The sequence below is a fragment of the Pan paniscus genome, chromosome 5 (assembly GCF_029289425.2).
Source record: "Pan paniscus chromosome 5, NHGRI_mPanPan1-v2.0_pri, whole genome shotgun sequence".
NCBI lineage: Eukaryota > Metazoa > Chordata > Mammalia > Primates > Hominidae > Pan > Pan paniscus.
In genome coordinates this window covers 131,429,516-131,448,597 of record NC_073254.2, presented here as the reverse complement: position 1 = coordinate 131,448,597, position 19,082 = coordinate 131,429,516, and the positions used below count along the sequence as shown (strand labels likewise).

At 37.2% G+C, this 19,082-nt stretch overlaps 1 protein-coding gene and 1 pseudogene across 7 annotated transcripts in view; one reads left to right on the top strand and one right to left on the bottom strand.

Moving 5' to 3' along the window:
* The window catches only part of REV3L (REV3 like, DNA directed polymerase zeta catalytic subunit), a 187,317-nt gene that overhangs the window by 48,674 nt on the left and 119,561 nt on the right, over positions 1 to 19,082 (top strand). For all 7 annotated transcript variants that reach the window (XR_010112297.1, XM_003822205.7, XM_008975749.5 and 4 more), the window contains exon 2: positions 18,349 to 18,538. Coding sequence is in view for 6 of the 7 variants with exons in the window: in XM_003822205.7 (XP_003822253.4) it covers positions 18,349 to 18,538 (190 nt within the window). In the remaining variant the exon portion in view is untranslated. The remainder of the gene's footprint in view (positions 1 to 18,348; positions 18,539 to 19,082) is intronic.
* LOC100970589 (bromodomain-containing protein 7-like) lies at positions 3,122 to 5,307 on the bottom strand (annotated as a pseudogene).

Sequence of the window (19,082 nt, the reverse complement as noted above, 5' to 3'; positions counted from 1 at the left end):
ATTGGTTCTTCTAATCCATGAGCATGGAGTATCTTTTCATTTTTCTGTGTCCTCTTTAATTTCTTTCATCAGTGTTTTATACTTTTTCTAGTAGAGATATTTTACTTCTTTGGTTGGATTGATTCTTAGATATTTTCTATTCTTTGTAGTTATTGTAAGTGGGGTTGCTTTCTTGATTTTTTTTTCAGATTGTTTGCTGTTGGCGTATATAAATGCTACTGATTTTTGTATGTTGATTTTGTATCCTACAACTGTACTGGATTCATTGTTTTTTTTTTTTTTTTTTGAGACGGAGTCTCGCCCTGTCGCCCAGGCTAGAGTGCAGTGGCACAATCTTGGCTCACTGCAAGCTCCGCTTCCCAGGTTCGCGCCATTCTCCTGCCTCAGCCTCCTGAGTAGCTGGGACTACGGGCGCCCGCCACCATGCCCAGCTAATTTTTTTTTTGTATTTTTATTAGAGACGTGGTTTCACCATGTTAGCCAGGATGGTCTCGATCTCCTGACCTGGTGATCCGCCCACTTCAGCCTCCCAAAGTGCTGGGATTACAGGCATGAGCCACCACGCCCGGACCATTAATCATTTTTAACAGTTTTTTTGGTTGAGTTCCTCAGGCTTTTCTGAGTATAAGACCATGTCATCTGCAAGCAAGGCTAATTTGACTTCTTCCTTTCCAATTTGGATACTCTTTATTTCTCTCTCTTGCCTCATTGCTCTGGACAGGACTTCCAGTATTACATTGAATAAAAGTGGTGAAAGTGGGCATCCTGGTCTTGCTCCAGATCTTAGAGGAAAGGCTTTTAATATTTCCACATTGAGTACAGTGTTAGGTGTGGGTTTGTAATATATATTCTTTATTATTTTGAGGGATGTTCCTTTGTTGAGGGTTTTTATCATGAAGTGATGTTGAATTTTATTTAATGCTTTTCCAGCATCTGTTGAAACAATAATAGGCTTTTTTGTTCATGATTATGTTAATTTGATGTATCATGATCACTGATTTGCTTATGTTGAACAATCTGCATCCCTGGGATGAATTCCACTTGATCGTGGTGAGTGATCTTTCTAATGTGATGTTGAATTTGGTTTGCTAGAATTTTGTTGAGGATTTTTGCATCTGTGTTCATCAGGGATGTTGGCCTGTAGTCTTCATTTTTTGGTTGTGTCCTTGTCTGGTTTTGGTATCAGGGTAATGCTGGTCTCATAGAATGAGTTTGAAAGTATTCCTTCTGCTTCAATTTTGTTTGAAGAGTTTGAGTAGAATTGGTATTAGTTCTTTATATGTTTGATGGAATTTAGGAATGAAGCCATTAGGTCCTGGGCTCTTCTTTGATGGGAGACTGTTATGGCTTCAGTCTCCTTACTCATTATTGGTGTATTAAGGTTTCTCTTTCTCCTTGGTTCAACCTTGGTAGACTGTGTCCAGGAAATTATCCATTTCTTCTAGGTTTTCCAATTTGTTGGTGTATAGTTCTTCATAACAGTCTCTCATATATTAGCCTCTTCATAATAGTCTCTTTGTATTTCTATGGTCTCAGTTGTTTTATCTCCTCTTTTGTTTCTGGTTTTATTTGTTTGGATCTTCTCTCTTTTTTCCAGCCTAGCTAAAGGTTTGTTAGTTAATTTTGTTTGTCTTTTTAAAAAAAACAACCTTTCATTTTGTTGATCTTCTGTATTGGTTTTTAGTCTCAATTTCATTTATTTCTGATTTGATCGCTACTATTTATTTCCTTCCACTAATTTTGGGTTTGTTTTGTTCTTTTTCTAGTTCCTTCAGGTATACCATTAGGTTGTTTATTTGAAGTCTTTCTACTTTTTGACATAGGTGTTTATTGTTATAAACTTCCTTCTTAGTACCACTTTTGCTGTATCCCATAGGTTTGGGTATGTTGTGTTTTCATTTCCATTGGTTTCAAGAAATTTTTAAATTTCCTTCTTAATTTCTTTATTGACCCATTGGTCATTCAGGAGAATGTTGTTTAATTTTCATGTGTTTGTGTATTTTTAAGCTTCCTTTTGTTATTAATTTCTAGTTTTATTCCATTGTGGCCAGAGAAGATACTTGGTATGATTTCTACTTACTTAAATTTGGTGAGACTTGTTTTTGTCTCAGATATGATTTGTTTCAGAGAATGTTCCATATGCTGATGAAAAGAATGTGTTTTCTGCAGCCATGGGTAAAATGTTCCATAAATGTTGATTAGGCCTGTTTGTGTACTGTGTAGCTTAACTCCAGTGTTCTTTCTTGATTTTCTGTCTGGATGTTCTGTCCATTACTGAAAATGGGGTTTTGAAGTCCCCTACTATTACTGTATTGCAGTCTGTCTATCCTTTTAAATGTATTATTTGCTTTATGCACTCAGATGCTCTGGTGTTGCATGCATAGATATTTATAATTGTTATATCCTCTTGCTGAATTGACCCTTTTATCAATACATAGTGACCCTCTTGTGTTTCTTTTTACAGTCTTGATAGTCTGTTTTATCTGATACAAATATAGCTACTCCTGCTTTTTGTTTCCAGTTGCATGGAATATCTTTTTCCAGCCTTTCACTTTCAGTCTGTGTGTGGCTTTATAGGCAAAGTAAGTTTCTTATAGGCAGCATATAGTTTAACTCTTGCTTCTTTATCTGTTTAGACAGAATTCATTCTGCCTTGTAATTAGAGAATTGAGTCCATTTGCATTCAGTGTTACTGTTGCCAAGTAAACTTACTACTGTCATTTCATTGCTTGTTTTCTGTTGTTTTAGAACTCCTTCCTTTTTTCTTTTTCTTACTGTCTTCCTTTGTGATTAAGAGATTTTCTCTGGTAGTATGTTTTAATTCATTGCTTTTTAGTTATAGTGAATCTGTTATAGGTTTTTGCATTGTGGTAACCATGAGACTTACAAAAACATCTTAATTACAAAACAAAGAATAGAAATTTTTTTTAAAAACCCTCTTTTTTTTCCCTCAGGTCCAGCTTTATTACCTAATACAAGTCCAACCTCTGGAACATTCAAATTCACTGTTGCAAAGTTTAATTAAAAACACAATTTACAAATATTTAATATATTCTAAAAAGCGTTTCTAAGTTAAGAATGAAAAAGTATGTACATAATATATAATCAAATACAGGTGGCCTCAACTTCCACCAGGTCCACATTCAGCAACATTCGTCTTTTTAGGTTCTTCAGTATCTTCTGTCAAATCCACAGAGTTGTTTTCCATGACAGGGGAAGGAATGGAAATCCCCATTGCTTTTCAAATTCCATATGTGCTTATGATATCACCTGTAGTTACTTGCTGTGCAAGTTCTTTAAGATTATTGGTCACTTGTTCAGTGAGATGCATTTCTCTGTATGAGGGACCCAAGAGACAGATCATGTTGGGAGGGTGTCTGGTGTTGAAACTTTCATTCTGGGCTTCCTGGAGCTAGCTCCCTGAGCAATCTGGTGGTCTCATCAAGTTTCTTCTGGAATATTTCAGCTTCTTCAGAATCAAAAACTTTAACCGGAACGCCAAAGTTTGTTACTGCTTTCAGCGCTATGAGCCTGTCTTGAAGTATTGGAGTCCAGACATCCTGGTGGCTCTACTTCTGTAATCTCCATTTCTTTTGCTGTGTCAGGTGTCCTAGTATGGCCTTCCATCTTCAGGCAGTGACATCTAAATCTCTTGTAGGGTCCTGGAATGCCCTCCTTTTGTTAAAACATCCAGTAAACTATCTGCCATCACAGATGGATAATCTTGGCACGTGGCCAAAAACTCATGGCTGCTGAGATCGCTTGGAAGATCTGTGTCTTCCCCATAGGTTGAATAGATTAAATCAGAATCATTCTTGTTGATATTTGCATATATGGAGTCATAATGCGGTGCATAAGAACTGTAGGGCCCATAATTCAAATATAACACTGGAGTGACTTTGTTCTTTTGTCCTCTTTGAACCCCTGCAAAGTATTCACACCAGACTGAAGTCTTCCAGTTGTCATTCCCAGTCTCACAGGGCAGTAGCCTGGCTCTCCTACAATGAGATCCACAGGATGGAGAAGTCCCAACATTGTTGTTCCGTCTGGTTTTCTTCTTTCCAATTTGCACTGACTGTTCACAAGCCGCCTGGTCAGCTTTCCTCCAGATTCCTTCACGATGCCGTCAAGCTGCCCCTGCGCTCTCTCTAAATTATTGCTTTTAAACTTACCTTCAAGCATGTCTTTGTCTTTCTTTTTATTTTCTTTGCTGGGACTCTTGAAGGCGTGTGCTTTGGCATCTCCAGAGTCCTCTCTCTTCTCGGCCAGCAGCCTCTGTCCTCCCCACTCTGCGAGGTGTCTGTTCTGTCTTCCTGCTTTTGAGTTTTCTGCAAGTCAGCCATGAAGTCTATGCTCTGCTTCAGGCTCTGAATTCTTTCATGTCTAAGAATTTTCATCCCCGAGTGCAACTGCTTCTTTGCAGCTTTATAATAAATGGTCTCTGGTTTATTGTAAATCATGGCATTAGTACACATTAGTTTGAAAATATCCTTTAGTTTTTCTATGGACTGGTAGTCATTGTTCTTGATCTTTTCTTTCATTTAAAATCCATTGGGTGTTTAATGATCATGGAGTAGCCAGGAGCAGTAAAATCAGTCACAGGAAATGAAAGAAAGCACTTGGATCTTTTCTCTGCAATTGTCTCGCCAGTTGATTCACAGCTTCTTGAAGGGGTGGGGTATCTGTTCTACTTCTTGTTTGGCTAAAGTGCTTGTGAGAGGCTTCTCACCGGGCAAGTCTAATCTCACAGGGGCGTGACACTGGAGGTCTTTTTCTGCCTCATTCTCCACCCCGTCTCAATCTCGCTTCTTTTTATCCTCCTTAACTCTTATCTGTTTTCTCCCCTTTTCTTCCCCTGGACCTGCTTGTCTCCTTTCTTTGTCTTTTTCCACTTTCTGTCCTTTTGTTTGTCATGATCGTTTTTTGTCTTCAAAGAGGCTGGAGTTGTGCCCCGAGCTGCCCATGGAGAGTTCGGTGACTTCATTCCCTCCTGCTTTGAGGACCAGCTTCAAGGGCTTCTCTACATACTCCTGGTAGAGGTGTTTGTCCGACTTGAGCTTCTTGTGCTTGTGCTTCTTGTCCATGTCCGACCGGGTCCCTGTGCTCACCTGCTGCGCCAGGCCCAGGCAGTGCGGCGCTGCTTCCGGTCTGGGCCAGGCGAGCCAAGGGCGGGAGCGGGGCCCGCCAGGCCCCTCTCGAGAAGCTAGAAAACCCTCTTTCCTATAACTCCACCCCACCCCGCCCCCCACATTTTGACACTATGTTGTGTTAATTTTTATGTTTTTATATTGCCTATCTCTTAATGGGTTGCTATAAATATTACTGTTTTTGGTAGATTTGTCTTTTGGACTTCATACCAAACAGAGTTACAAATGGATTGTACACTACAAATTGCAGTAATAGAGTATTCTGGTTTGTTTGTGTACTTAATTTTACCAGTGGGTTTTATACCTTTACAAGCTTTCTTTTTGTAAGTTAGTGTTTTTTTCTGTCTGGTGGAAGAACTCCCATGTGCATTTTTTTGTAAGGTGGTTCTGGTGGTGGTGAATTCTCTTAGCTTAAGTTTGTCTGGGAAAGACTATGTATTTGGCTGGGCACAATGGCACACACCTATAATCCTAGCACTTTGGGAGGCAGAGATGGGAGGATTGCTTGAGTCCAGGAGTTCAAAACCAGCATGGTCAACATAGCATGATTCCCATCACTACAAAAGAAGATTTAAAAAATAAAAAGACAAAACAAAAACCCTCTTTTTTATATTTGAAGGATAGCATTGCTCAATACTGTATTCTTAGATGGCATTTTTTTAAAGCACGTTGAAGATGGCATTCCACTCTTTCCTGGCCTTTATAGTTTCTCTTGTCTGTTGCCAGACAAGTTGGAGCACTTGTATACATCATTTACTTCTTTTCTCTTGCTGCTTTCTTTGTCCTTGACCTTTGAGTGTTTCATTATTATATAACTTGGGAGTAGTCTTATTTGCATCAAATCTATTTGGTGTTGTCTTACCTTTATTCCTGTACCTGGATATTTATCTTTTTCTCAAGTTTTGGGATTTTTTTCTGTTATTTCTTGAAATAAGCTTTTTGCCCCTTGCCCTTGCTTAACAAGAGCCCTCACTCTTAAATACCAATAAATTTCTTAGATTTTGTCTTTAGAGGTAATTTTCTATATCTTAAAGGCAGCCTTCATTCCTTTCCATTGGTTTTTTTCTTTTTTCTCCTCATGTATTTTCAAATAGCCTGTCTTTGAGCTCACAGACTTTTTTTTTGTTTCATATATCCTGCTATTGAGAGACTTTAATGAATTTTTCAGTTCACCAAATGTATTTCTCAGTTTTGATTTCTGTTTGTTTTCTTTGTATTATTTCACTCTTCTTGTTAAATTTCTCTAATAAATTTCTGTATTACTTTTCTGTGTTGTCTTGTAGGTTATTTAGTTTCCATTGTGCTATTGAGAGTATCTAATGAATTTTTCTGTTCACCAAATGTATTTCTCAATTTCGATTTCTGTTTTTTTTTTGTATTATTTTGATCTCCTTGCTAAATTTCTCTAATAAATTTCTTAATTACTTTTCTGCTTTGCCTTGTAAAAGTTATTGAATTTCCTTATACCTGGTATTTTGAATTCTTGATCAGAAAGCTCATGTCACTGTCTTCTTAGGGTCAGTCACTGGTTCCTTGCTTTGTCTGTTTGAGGTCATGGTTCCCTGTTTTCTGTTGTTTGTTGTGGATATACATCTGTGTCTTTGCATTCAAGGATTAGTTATTTATTCTAGTCTTCTCTATCTGGCTTGTTTTGGTTTTTATCGAATATGCTTGCTTAGAGATTCTTTGAAGTTTACCTGTTAATTTTCTTTCTTTTTTTTTTTTTTCTTAAATCTGCTAGGTTGCTGCCTCCTTTTCAGCACCTAACTTCTGGGTAGAGGTTCATGTCCAATGAACCTGTGAAATGAACCTCTTAACAGTGTGGTGCTGCTGAACAGCCACTCCAACTTGGCATCTCTTTTGGCTGAGTTACATAGCAGAGTTTCCAGGACTAGGGATGGTAGTCCCACCTCCGACCTCTTATCTTTATTTCTGGCGGTTTTCAGGGATTATTTCTCCCTTAGGTATTTCCACTGCTCCCAGTTATTAGGACAGGGATAGGTCTCTTGCCAACGAACCCAAGATGGTGGAGAAGCCAGTTGTCCACCTCAGTTATACTTTTTCCAGTGTAGCAACTCTGAGTTGGGAAAGTTTTCTGCATGCTTGGTGCTGGACAGATTGAGGGGAGGGGCACTGTGATTATGAAAGTCTAATTTGCTTTCTTTTGCTCAGAGTTTTTTCACTTCTTTGTGGCCTTGGGAACTGTCTCCTCATATTTGAGTTCTGGGATATTGCTCATGATCGTGTCAGCACTGTATTTGTGGTTTTGGTTTCCTGTGGCAGTGAGTGAAGCCAGGTTACTTCTGTACCACTGTTTTACAACCAGAAGTCTCTGTCCATTTTAAAATTTTATTGTCTTTTTATTATTGAGTTGAAAGAGTTGTTTGTTCTAGATACAAGTCCCTTATGAAATATATGATTCACACCTTTTTTTTCATTCTGTGCATTGTCTTTTCAACTTTCTTTTAGACAGGTAAAAGCTTAAGGTCCTTTAGTATTCAGCTACCATAAAATATGGTTGAATAATTTACTAGACTTGCATATAATGTTAATTACCAATAATATTTTATTTATTTGCATTTGAAGGAGCATTTAGGTATTTATGTACAAATTTGACCAGACAGTAAGTTTGTTTTGATTAACTTTTGATATTGCTTTAAATTGTCTGAGATGAATTTTCATGTCATAATCAGAATTTTTTTTTGAGACTTTGGTTTATTTACCTTTCAATTAAAATACCACAAAAATTAATGTGTGTGACCATTCTGGCTAAATTATCTGAAACTAAAAAGTGTTTGTTTTACAAGCCAGAATTTTATTTTTCACTAAGGTTAATAACACTAATTATTTTTATGACGTTTAGTCTGAAAGGTGCACATTTTCTTGGAGATTTGTGCTTGAAACTACTGTTAGAAGCTTTGTTTTTTAAGACTAAGCTTTTTAGAAATAGTTGTACCATGGTGTGTGCCTTTGAGCAGTACCCATATAGTTTCATAGTTATTGAAAATCAAGGGAATTGTTGATTTACTTTCTATAACAATAATTGCAGATTAAATTGCTTATGAACTTTGGATACAACATTTCATCAGATTTCTGACATATTAATCATAAAAGAATCATATTAATCATCAAACTACTGTTGTTCAGTTTGGAAGTTGGCCCTTAACCCATTTATGCCTAGTGTTCCATTATTGGGCTGCTAAGCTTGTGGGAGTTATTTATATCCTACTGCTCAGGGTCATCACCAAAGTCTGATTTTTCACACACAAAAAATGGCAACCTCTGGCATAAATGGGTTAATTGATTCCCTTCTAGTTCCGTTCCATAAAGGGGAGATGTGAGGACATTATACATATCTTCATTGTTTATAAGGAGAAAGAAAATAGTCTATAAGGAGAAAGTAAGATTTAAATCCATCAAATTTTCAGCTAGACTCAGTTGAAAGCCTTCTTAGAGGCCACCCAATTTGAAAAAGACATCCTGTGCATCAGTTTTACAGTAACAAATTCTCGGTTTTCTGACATCAACTGTGGGTGTTCTACAATTCAATTCAATTCTGACACTAACTACTACTAATGTATACCCTACAGGGTAAGGGTTCTGTCTGATAGTACTGCTCACTTCAGACACCAGCCACAAATGGAGTCCCTAGGCTCCCTGCACTTCTGCCCTACCTGAGGCTATCCAGGAGCCCCCAGCTACCAGTCATCTCATTGGTACACATGTAAACACTTAACACTTAAAAGAATCCAAACGTTTTAGGAGCTGTGTACCAGGAAGAGGGACAAAGACCAAATATATATTTCTTCTTATATCATAGTATCATACCCCCTCTTGTAAATTTTTCATTTTAGTTATTGAACTTTTCAATTCCGGAATTTCTATTTGGTTCTTTTTTTATAATTTCTCTCTCTTCATTGATATTCTCTATTTGGTAAGATGTTGGTCTCATACTCTCCTTTAACTCTGTTGACATGTTTCTTTTAGTTTTTTGAAATAGCTGGCTTAAAATCTTTGTCCAGTAAGTCCAACACCTTGGCTTCTTCATGAACAGTTTCTGTTGTCTGCTTTTATATATATGTGTGCATATATATATATATATATGTGTGTGCATATATATATATATATGTATGGTGCCATATTTGCCTGTTTGTGTGTTTTATAATTTTATTTTTGTTGAAAACCAGACATTTTAAATTATGTAGCAGTTCTCAAGTTAGATTCCTCTCTACCCGCCCAGTTTATTTTTGTTGTTGCTGCAGTTTATTTCTTTAGTGATTTTCATGGGCTTATTTTGTATAGTCTCTATTCTTTTTTCTTTTTTGAGATGGAGTCCCACTCTGTCGCCCAGGCTGGAGTGCAGTGGCGCAATCTCCGCTCACTCCAAGCTCCACCCGCCGGGTTCGTGCCATTCTTCTGCCTCAGCCTCCCGAGGAGCTGGGACTACAGGTGCCCGCCACCACACCCGGCTAATTTTTTTTTGTATTTTTAGTAGAGATGGGGTTTCCATGTTCGCCAGGATGGTCTCGATCTCCTGACCTCGTAATCTGCCTGCCTCGGCCTCCCAAAACGCTGGGATTACAGGCATGAGCCACCGCGCCCGGCAGTCTCTATTTGAAATCTCTGCTCAGCTAGCATAGTGGTCAGTTAATGGTTGACCAGAGATTTCTTTAAATGCCTCTTCTCTCAGCTTTTGCTGAGGGGCTCTGTGAGTATGTTGGGGCAGAGCCTCAAGATCAACCAGAGGCAAAATATTAGTCTTCTTAGATCTTTCCTGGGCATGTACATAGCCCTACACATGCTTATGGCCTTCTAAATTCCCTTAACTGTATCAAAGCTTTTCCAAGCCCCCGGTGGACATTTCATTCCTGTTTGTACTTTTGAATTTTTTGGTCAGCCTCTTGTTAGACCCAACTGGTAAAATTTCTCCAGGCAGCTACAGCAATTAAATAATTGCTGTTGATTGTTTTCCACAAAGACCCTGCCGCATATAGGGCTCTTCACATAGTGTGAGCCCTTATTCAAATCAAATAAAGGCAAGTGCTGGGCATGGAGTGTTGTTCAGCAAGCTGCCAGACAAGTCCAATAGTGGCAGTTTTCTGAGGGTAGGGCTTTGGAGGAGCTCCAAATGGGTTCCGGCTCCTCCAGTGGCTGCCTGGCTGCTGGTTTTTACAGCTACTATGGATGCAAGGCTTTGATTTTCAAGACTGTTTTGAAGCTGCAGAGGGAGAGATCACATTAGAACAAGTTAAAATGCCACAAAGCTTGCTGTTTTAGCATTCATCTGGTGTTTTTGAATAAATACGCCTTGAATTGTTGCAAACCTTTAATTTCCAGAGTTCTGAAAAAGTTGCTTTTGACAGTTTTTGCCAGTGTTCTTGTTGCTTTTATGGAGGAACAGATATTGAAAGGTCCTTACTCAGCAATTTTGTAAATGCCTCTTTTCAGTCCTATATACTTTTATCTACATCCTGCCGCCAATCTCTGATCCAGCCTCTTGTTACTTGCCTATCTCTTATATTTCCACTGGATCCTTGGAACACTGGTTCCATGGCTAATATGTTTATATTATCAAATTTTCACTATTAGCTTCCCTTTCTTGCCTGGTAGCCCTCTCAGGGCTCTGTCTCTCACATTTCACATAAATCAAAATATTCAGTGCCTCTCTTAAATATCGGCTCAGGATTCTTGCCTAGGTCCCTTCTCTTGTATTGGGTATTGGATATTTTCCCTGGGAAATCTTACCCAATTGTTGCTCATACTGGCAAATCTGTCTTCTTCTCTAGCTCAGATCTCTTTCTTAAGCTCCATATCTGTATGTGTTTCATTTAAATATCCATTTAGAAATTCTATAGACATGTAAAATTGTATAAATGCAAAACAGAAGTCAACCCGCCCCTCTTTTACAGTTTTCTTTGAGTGACATTATCATCCGTCCAGTTGCCTAAGCCAAAAATATAAGAGTCATCTTTGATTCCTTCTGCCTTATCCTACTCTCAAATTCCAGTTACCATAGCCTCTTGATTCTACTCCCTAAATCCTTGACCTTTTCTCCACCTCTACTGACATCTCGACTGAATTCCTCCAGCAGCCTCCTAAACAGATTTTCCTTTCTGTAGTTCTGTTGCTAGTGTCCCCACAATGTGTCCACAGGGAACTTTATAAAATGCGAATCTGTACACGTCATTAGTACATGCATGTGCGCACACACACAAAAACACAGACTTTCACACACACACACACACACAGTTTCTTTCTCTCTCATACTCTTTTTCTTTCTCTCCTTCTCATACTCTTTTTCTTTCTCTCCACTGCACTCCTTGTTTCATCCCACCTACACTTTTCCTATTCCCAGATGCCATGTTTCTGTTGCTGTCAGGTTTCTGTACATACTGAAAACATTCTTCCTCATTTGCTTGGCTAAATCTGATTCATAGTTCAGATATCAGCTCAAATGTCACTTCCTCTGGTAAGCCTTCCTAGATTCTCACAAGTCTGAGTTAGATACTTGTGGATATAGCCATAGGATTTTGTGCTTCTGAGCACCTGTCATACCATACTGTAATTGCCTATTTATTCATCATTTTCTCCAAGTAGACTATAAAGTTAGTGGCTTTATAGTCATGAAGTTAGTGGCTGTGTTATAAGCAGCCTATGGTTTAGCACCGAACATTGGGTCTCCACAAATTACTTGAGTAGAGAAATTATGACTACATTTATGAATAAAGGAACCAACTATACCCTGCACTGTATATACAAAGATACATTAGACAAATATATGAATAAAATAGACTTTTGAAACATCTGGTATTTCAGCGATATAGTTTCTCTTAGTAATTTGGGATTAATCATTTAAAGCCAATGATTCTAGATAAAGTTCTGTATATTTTATTTGAAGAAATAAAATGACATAAATAAATGTGAAACTCCAAAGTATTATTTACAAATAAAAGGAGAAAATGAAAGGAAACTGTTACATATTATGCTTTGTTTTGCCTTTTAAGTTTCTGGGTTATTTAAAAGTAGGTAAATTCTTTCTTCCTCCCTTTTGTTTACACAAGTTGTATATTTAGTGGGGGGAAATATATATATATATATATATATATATAAAAGAATCACCCATATATATATAAAAGAATCACTCAGCACCTGGTCTCATGTACTATGTTATTTTATAACTGATTTTCATCTGACTATAAAGACATCATAAACATTTTCTTATACTAGGAAATACACTTAAACATCTTCTGTTGCTGAGGTTAGCAAATTTTTTCTATAAAGAACCAGAAAGCACATATTTTAGGTTTTGAGGGTTGTAGGGTGTCTGTTGCAACTGCTAACTCTGTCTATAGCATAAGCAGCCATAGACCATTCTAAATGGCTGTGGTGTATTCTTATAAAACTTTATTTAGAAAATCAGGCAGGAAGCAGGATTTGCTACAGAGCCACAGAGCTATTATACAGATATAACATAATTTTACTAATTTCCCTATTTTTGGAAATTTAGATTATCTTCATTTTTTTCACTATTGTTAGTCATACTCACCTCACATCTTAGTATCTGAATCTTCGTGTACATTTTCAAGTTTTTCTGTAAGATAAATTCTGAAAATCTAATTTCCAAGGCTAAGAGTACATCCTTACAACTTTTCTTTTTCCATGAGAATAGATAATTTAACACTTTCTGTGACTGAGTTTTGTTTAGTTCGTTTTGTGGTTTTGTGGAGATGGGAAAAGAAAGATGGAGTAAAATTTAGAAAGAAGCAAAGAAAGACTGGAAGGAAACAGATGGAGTTAATGATAGTGATATAAAACTTGAGATGTTCCAGGAAGAAGAAAATATGAAAATTTTTGTAAACGTAAATGTTCTTGCTCACATACCAAGTTTTTCTGTTTTATAGCTCTGTCGAGGTTTGTTTAAAACCTTGTTTAGATTGAATTTGAGATTTGGGAGATGGGATATGCAAATTACACAATGAATATTTCTTATTCTCCTAAGATACTCTTAGGCTATCACTATTTTGATTTTGATTACCCATCAGCTTTAAAAAAAAAAAAACAACTTTTCTATTCCAGATGATGATGGAGAAAGAAGTCTAATTAATTAGAGCAGAGATTGGCAAACTACTATCCATGGGCCAAATCCCTCACGTTGCGTGTTTTTGTAAATGAAGTTTTATTGTAACACGGTCATGCCCGTTCACTTAAGTATTGCATACAGCTGCTTCCAGGCTACAACAGCAGAGTTATGTAATTGTGTCAGATACAGCATGTCCCATAAAGCCTAAAATATTTACTGTCACCTTCCAGAAAAAGTTTTCAGACCCCCAAATTAGAGGAATGGTACATTTAGTCTTTGTGTTTATCGAAACTGAATCTACAAAAATACCCCAAGTAATTTTACTACAAATAGGCTAACAAGATTTTAGATGGGCAATTTAGAGACCAAATCAAGACACCTAAATTGCAGAATAAAATGTTGAAAAATGACATTAAGAAATGTTGGGATATAAAGGACTTAATGTTTTGTTTTGTTTTTGTTTTTTTTGAGATGGAGTCTCGCTCTGTCTCCCAGGCTGGAGTGCATTGGCGCGATCTTGGCTCACTGCAACCTCCGCCTCCCGGGTTCACGCCATTCTCCTGCCTCAGCCTCCCGAGTATCTGGGACTACAGGCACCTGGCTAATTTTTTTGTGTTTTTAGTGGAGAGGGGTTTCACCATGTTGGCCAGGATGGTCTTGATCTCCTGACTTCGTGATCTACCTGCCTCAGCCCCCAAAGTGCTGGGATTACAGGCGTGAGCCACCATGCCCTGCCAAGGACTTAATGTTTAGTATAATTCTGGGTTCCGTGAAAGATGAAATTCAGAGCACCCACATACTCCTTGTTGAAGAGGCATCTGCCTTTTGTTATGTACTTACACACAATGGGAAGTAGCCAGCTCCACAGAGTTTTGCCATGGTGTCAAGTTTTGGTGGCGCTTTTTAAAATAACTTTTGCAGCTTCTGAATTAGGGAACATCAATCAAATTGGAAAATTCAAACTCTGAAATTTTTGAAACCTGTGTACATGGGCTTGTTCAACCACAGACGATCTTATTTCTCTTGGACTTGTTGTCTAACTTCAGTTTGCCATGATAGTAAGTGGGAACCTTCAGAGGAGGGGAAGGGGAGTTGTTGTTTAAAGAGTATGAAGTTTCAGTTAGACATGATGAATAAGTTCTGGACATCAGTTGTACTGCATGGTGACTGTAGTTGATAATGTATTATATACTTGAAAATCGCTAAGAGATTAGATTTTAAATGTTCTTACCACAAAATAATAAGTATGTGAAGTGATGGATATGTTAGCTCGACTTAATCATTTCATGGTGTATACATATCAAAGTTTCATGTTGTATACCATATATATGTACAATTTTTATGTATCAGTTTACGTTAATAGAGTTGAAGGGGTAGGGATATTTTCTTTCCTTAAATCTATATGTTACCTAGAAATACCTAATACCCTGAATCCTTTAAGAATCCAAAATGGCCGGGCGCGGTGGTTCACGCCTGTAATCCCAGCACTTTGGAAGGCCGAGGCAGGTGGATCATGAGGTCAGGAGATCGAGACCATCCTGATTAATATGGTGAAACCCCGTCTCTATTAAAAAATACAAAAAATTAGCCGGGCATGGTGGCAGGCACCTGTAGTCCCAGCTACTCCGGAGGCTGAGGCAGGAGAACGGCGTGAGCCCGGGAGGTGGAGCTTGCAGCAAGCCGAGATCGCAACACTGCACTCCAGCCTGGGTGACAGAGCGAGACTCCATCTCAAAAAAAAAAAAAGAGAATCCAAAATCATTTAGTAGAAGGTTTCAAAATACCATAACTTTCACTAATTTTATAAAAACATTCTTGAAAGCATCCTGTATGTGGAACTTCTAGAAGTATAGTGGAAAAGCGCCTGGACTGAAATCACAAGTTCTTAATTAGACCACTAACTACATATTGAAAAAAGCTGGGTTTCTAGTACCAGCTACCTACCTCTGGACTTCTTTTAGGAGAGAAGCCACTAATTTTAATGCTAAATCCACTGATTTGGGGGCATTTTCTCACAATTTAACCTAATCCTAACTAACGGGAGTTGTAGTAGACTGGTTTATCTCTAAAGACTTTACAGCTCTGTATCTCCACACATTTGTGTGAGGTAGAGCTAGCGGAGGGAAATAGAAGTGGTCTGTATCTTGTCAAGATAAAGCAAATTACAGAACTACAAATTTTATGGTAATAAAAGACATACTATTTCCAAAAAGCAGTTGACTCTCGTGTTCATTTTTACACATTTCTCTTTCCTTATTTAACTTTTGAGTTTTTTATTTTATCCTGTTTCTTTCATTTTCTCTTATATCATTCTTATTCTATATTAGAGCTGTTAGTGCTATGCCGAGAATTCCTTGTGTTGTGGTTGTTCTTCAGGAGGTTGTTCTTGAGGAAGGGTGATGAGTAAGGCACTGAGCCATCTCTAGCTGCAGGAGCACTGGAGAGAGAGGTACGTCTGTGTTGATAGAGTGACTACAGATTTGGATGGCACTTCAGGTCATTCAGGGTAGGAAAGTGCAATATGCTGGGGATCCTTCTCAACCCCACACACCCATGTCCTCCTGTAACCCTGATGGTAGTTATATTAATTGTATCAGAGTCCCTCTTTTTTCGTGGATGTGTTTCTTCAGATATTCAAAGGCTTTCACATCATTCCTTTGTCCTTAAGCAGTTATTCTGTTTTGTTGTGGGTTCTTTAATTCATTTAATAAATGTTTGTTAAGCATATACCATGTGTTTTTTGTTGAGTTCTGGGGACATAGTGTTCATTTGAACACAATATCACCTCCCTAAGAGTTTTTGCCATGAAATGGGAAAGTTAGATAAGGAAACAGGCAATTATAATAAAAAATAAAAACTGAGGAATTAAGGAAGCCAACATTGACTTTCTAAAAACATCGAACCAGCATGGTTAAATGGAAAGAGTATTGGTTTTAGGTTTTGTTGAGCTGGATTCTATTGCTTAATAGTTATGTGACTTTGGGAACGTTAACCTCCATCAATACTGCAAGATTATCCTAATTAGAAATACATAGGTAAAGCACTTACCCTATTACCTGCTGAGTAAATCATTTCTTCCTTTTTCCTAAATTGTACATCCCAAAATTGTTATAGTTCTGAAGCCTATAAATAGAAAGGTAATTCTTCTGGTCCCTACTTCACAGGAGATGTGAAAAGTGGATATAAAATTATTTTTAAGACACTTTGTGAACACTCTGACCATAAAGAAACTATTAATACAGTCCAATTTTGTAATTGTTTCTTGTAAAATTTACCCAAAATTCCATTATTGAGATATATTGACTATAAAACAAATATCTTAGGAATTTACAGTATTGCTTGTAAAATATGGCATTGCACTAGTAATTCTGTAATCACTGGTCTTGCATTTGTCAACTTAAGAGGAAATAATTCACTGTCTTCCCACCTCCCTCAACCTGTAGTTTAGCATACCAGTTACTCTTAGTCAAATTGTGGTTTTTGTCCAGAAGGGTAATGGTTATAACATTTATTCATGAGATATTTAAAAAGCATTCAAGTAAGTCATCAGTAAATTGATTAAATCTATTAAGACTCATTAATATAGTTTGAATGTTCTCTATTTGAAGAATTGAAAAACTATAAAATTTAGGAATTAATACCATGTTGTATTTAGAAATGAAATAGCCAAACTGGAAACTGAAATTTGTATAACAGCAACACAATTTGTAATTTTTCAAAAGCACGACAGTTGGTAGTTCAAATCAGAATATTACAGTTCGGAGAATCAGATCTTGTTTCATTATGTGACTGATCTTTCTAAATTTGCTATGCTTTATGTAATAACTGTTCCAGATTTATTTTTCTGTCGTAAGTGTACCTTAAAAATAAGAGAAGCTAATGTTATTCTTTATAAGAAATGTAAACATTAAGATATCAACACAGTGTAGAACTACTTTCTATATATTTTATATAAATCATTCTAAATCATAAATGGGAAATAGTGATCAAACAAATATTTACGTTCCTACCAAAAGAAAAGGCCCAGTGAAGCAGAGTGAGGAGGGATAAGGGGTGGGGAAGAAGCCTGAGGCTTGTGTTGGCAGGAGCAGCACAGTGAGAGCGGGTGACAGCATGAGAAAAATGGTTGTGTTCTTCCATCACTGCTGTTCTCCTCTCTGTTTGGATTAGACAAATGGCACATACCCAAGGGGAACTAGGGACAATGCTCTGAGGACAGTAACCACTTCCATACAGCCCTGCCAGATTCATGAGAGCAATGGTGCATCTGCTTTTTGTTGCCATTGTTGTTACTTAATCTTGTCATGGACAGATTATCGTTTCTGTGGCATTTCTTTTGTGGGTTCTCACGCATATTACTTTCTTTATCATGGCTGTGCTGGATTGTCTGTTGGCAAGTCAGCACCATTTACCCCTTCTGCACCTTGACTGATATACTGGTTTTCTGAGAAGTGTGCATGTTGGCCTTTTGTCTCCCCTTGTTCCATACCACCAAATATAAAATTTAGATACCCTGAAATCCATTATAGATAATTGATCTGTAGAGATTTTGTTTTGATTTGGTTTTGTCTTTTTTTTTTCCTTTTAATGGCAAAATTTCATTTTTACCCTCCTTCCCACTGCAATAGCAAAATTCTATTCACACTGGAACTGCTTTTACATTCTCCTTTCTCCCAGAGCTGCCTCTCTTTTAGGGAAGGCTCTTGTTTGAAAACATTAATGCCAAGACAGGCATTCATTGATTTATTTAGTAAACTTTTTGTGAATTTTTGTAACCTTCATAACACTGTGCTTATAACCTTCATAACACTGGTATTTATAGATGATTCAGTGAAGTACACAAGACTAGTTGGATTATGAGGGTTAAATAGTGAAAATACTTTCATCAAAACTACTGTTTAAGTCACACTATTATACAATGCTTGTGTTTACACAATGTTTCCAAATGTTCTGTTGTAAAATGTGGTTAATACTGGTTACTTTGAACTATGGGTTAATTTTTTTCAACTCTTCCCTTAGATAAGCTGTGTTGCCATTAGAACATTTAAATGAGTTTCATTCTGAGTTTTGTATTGTTAAACTGTGTCTGGAAACTAAACTTTATAATGTGTTACATTTTAGGTCAGAAGACATGTCTTCATCTACATGGCATCTTTCCTTACCTCTATGTGCCATACGATGGTTATGGACAGCAGCCAGAAAGCTATCTTTCTCAGATGGCATTCAGTATCGACAGAGCACTTAATGTGGCTTTAGGCAATCCATCTTCCACTGCTCAGCATGTGTTCAAAGTGTCATTAGTATCAGGAATGTAAGTATATGATAATATATTTTATAATTTCTGTTTATATTTATGTTGCTATTCTGTTTAGAGGAAAACATACTCAGTTGATAAACTCTATTTCTTTTACTTCTAGTCTAATGGAACTGTAGTGAATTTCTTGCTGTAACTTTTTAACATGAATTTTTATGGCAATGAAAGGTAGAGAGTCAACAGTGATTTTTGTTGTTTCCTTTCCCATTTCTCTGCTTCCTGTAACTATAGAAATTCATTAGTAATTCATATAGTAATTTATTCAGCAAATATTTCTTAAATACTTTTTATGTGCTAAGCACTGTTCTAGGCATTTGGGATATACTGCTGGACAAAACAAAGAGCCCTGTCCATGTGGAAGTTACATTCTACTACAGGAAACAGATAATAACCAATAAATACAACATTAAATTAATTTATTTGCTATATGATAATTAGTCGTGTGGAAGGAAAGAATCTATACAAGCAGGATAAGAAGGAATAGTAGTGTGGGGTAAGGAAGTAGACTAGTGACAATTTTAGAGTAATCAGGGAATGTGTC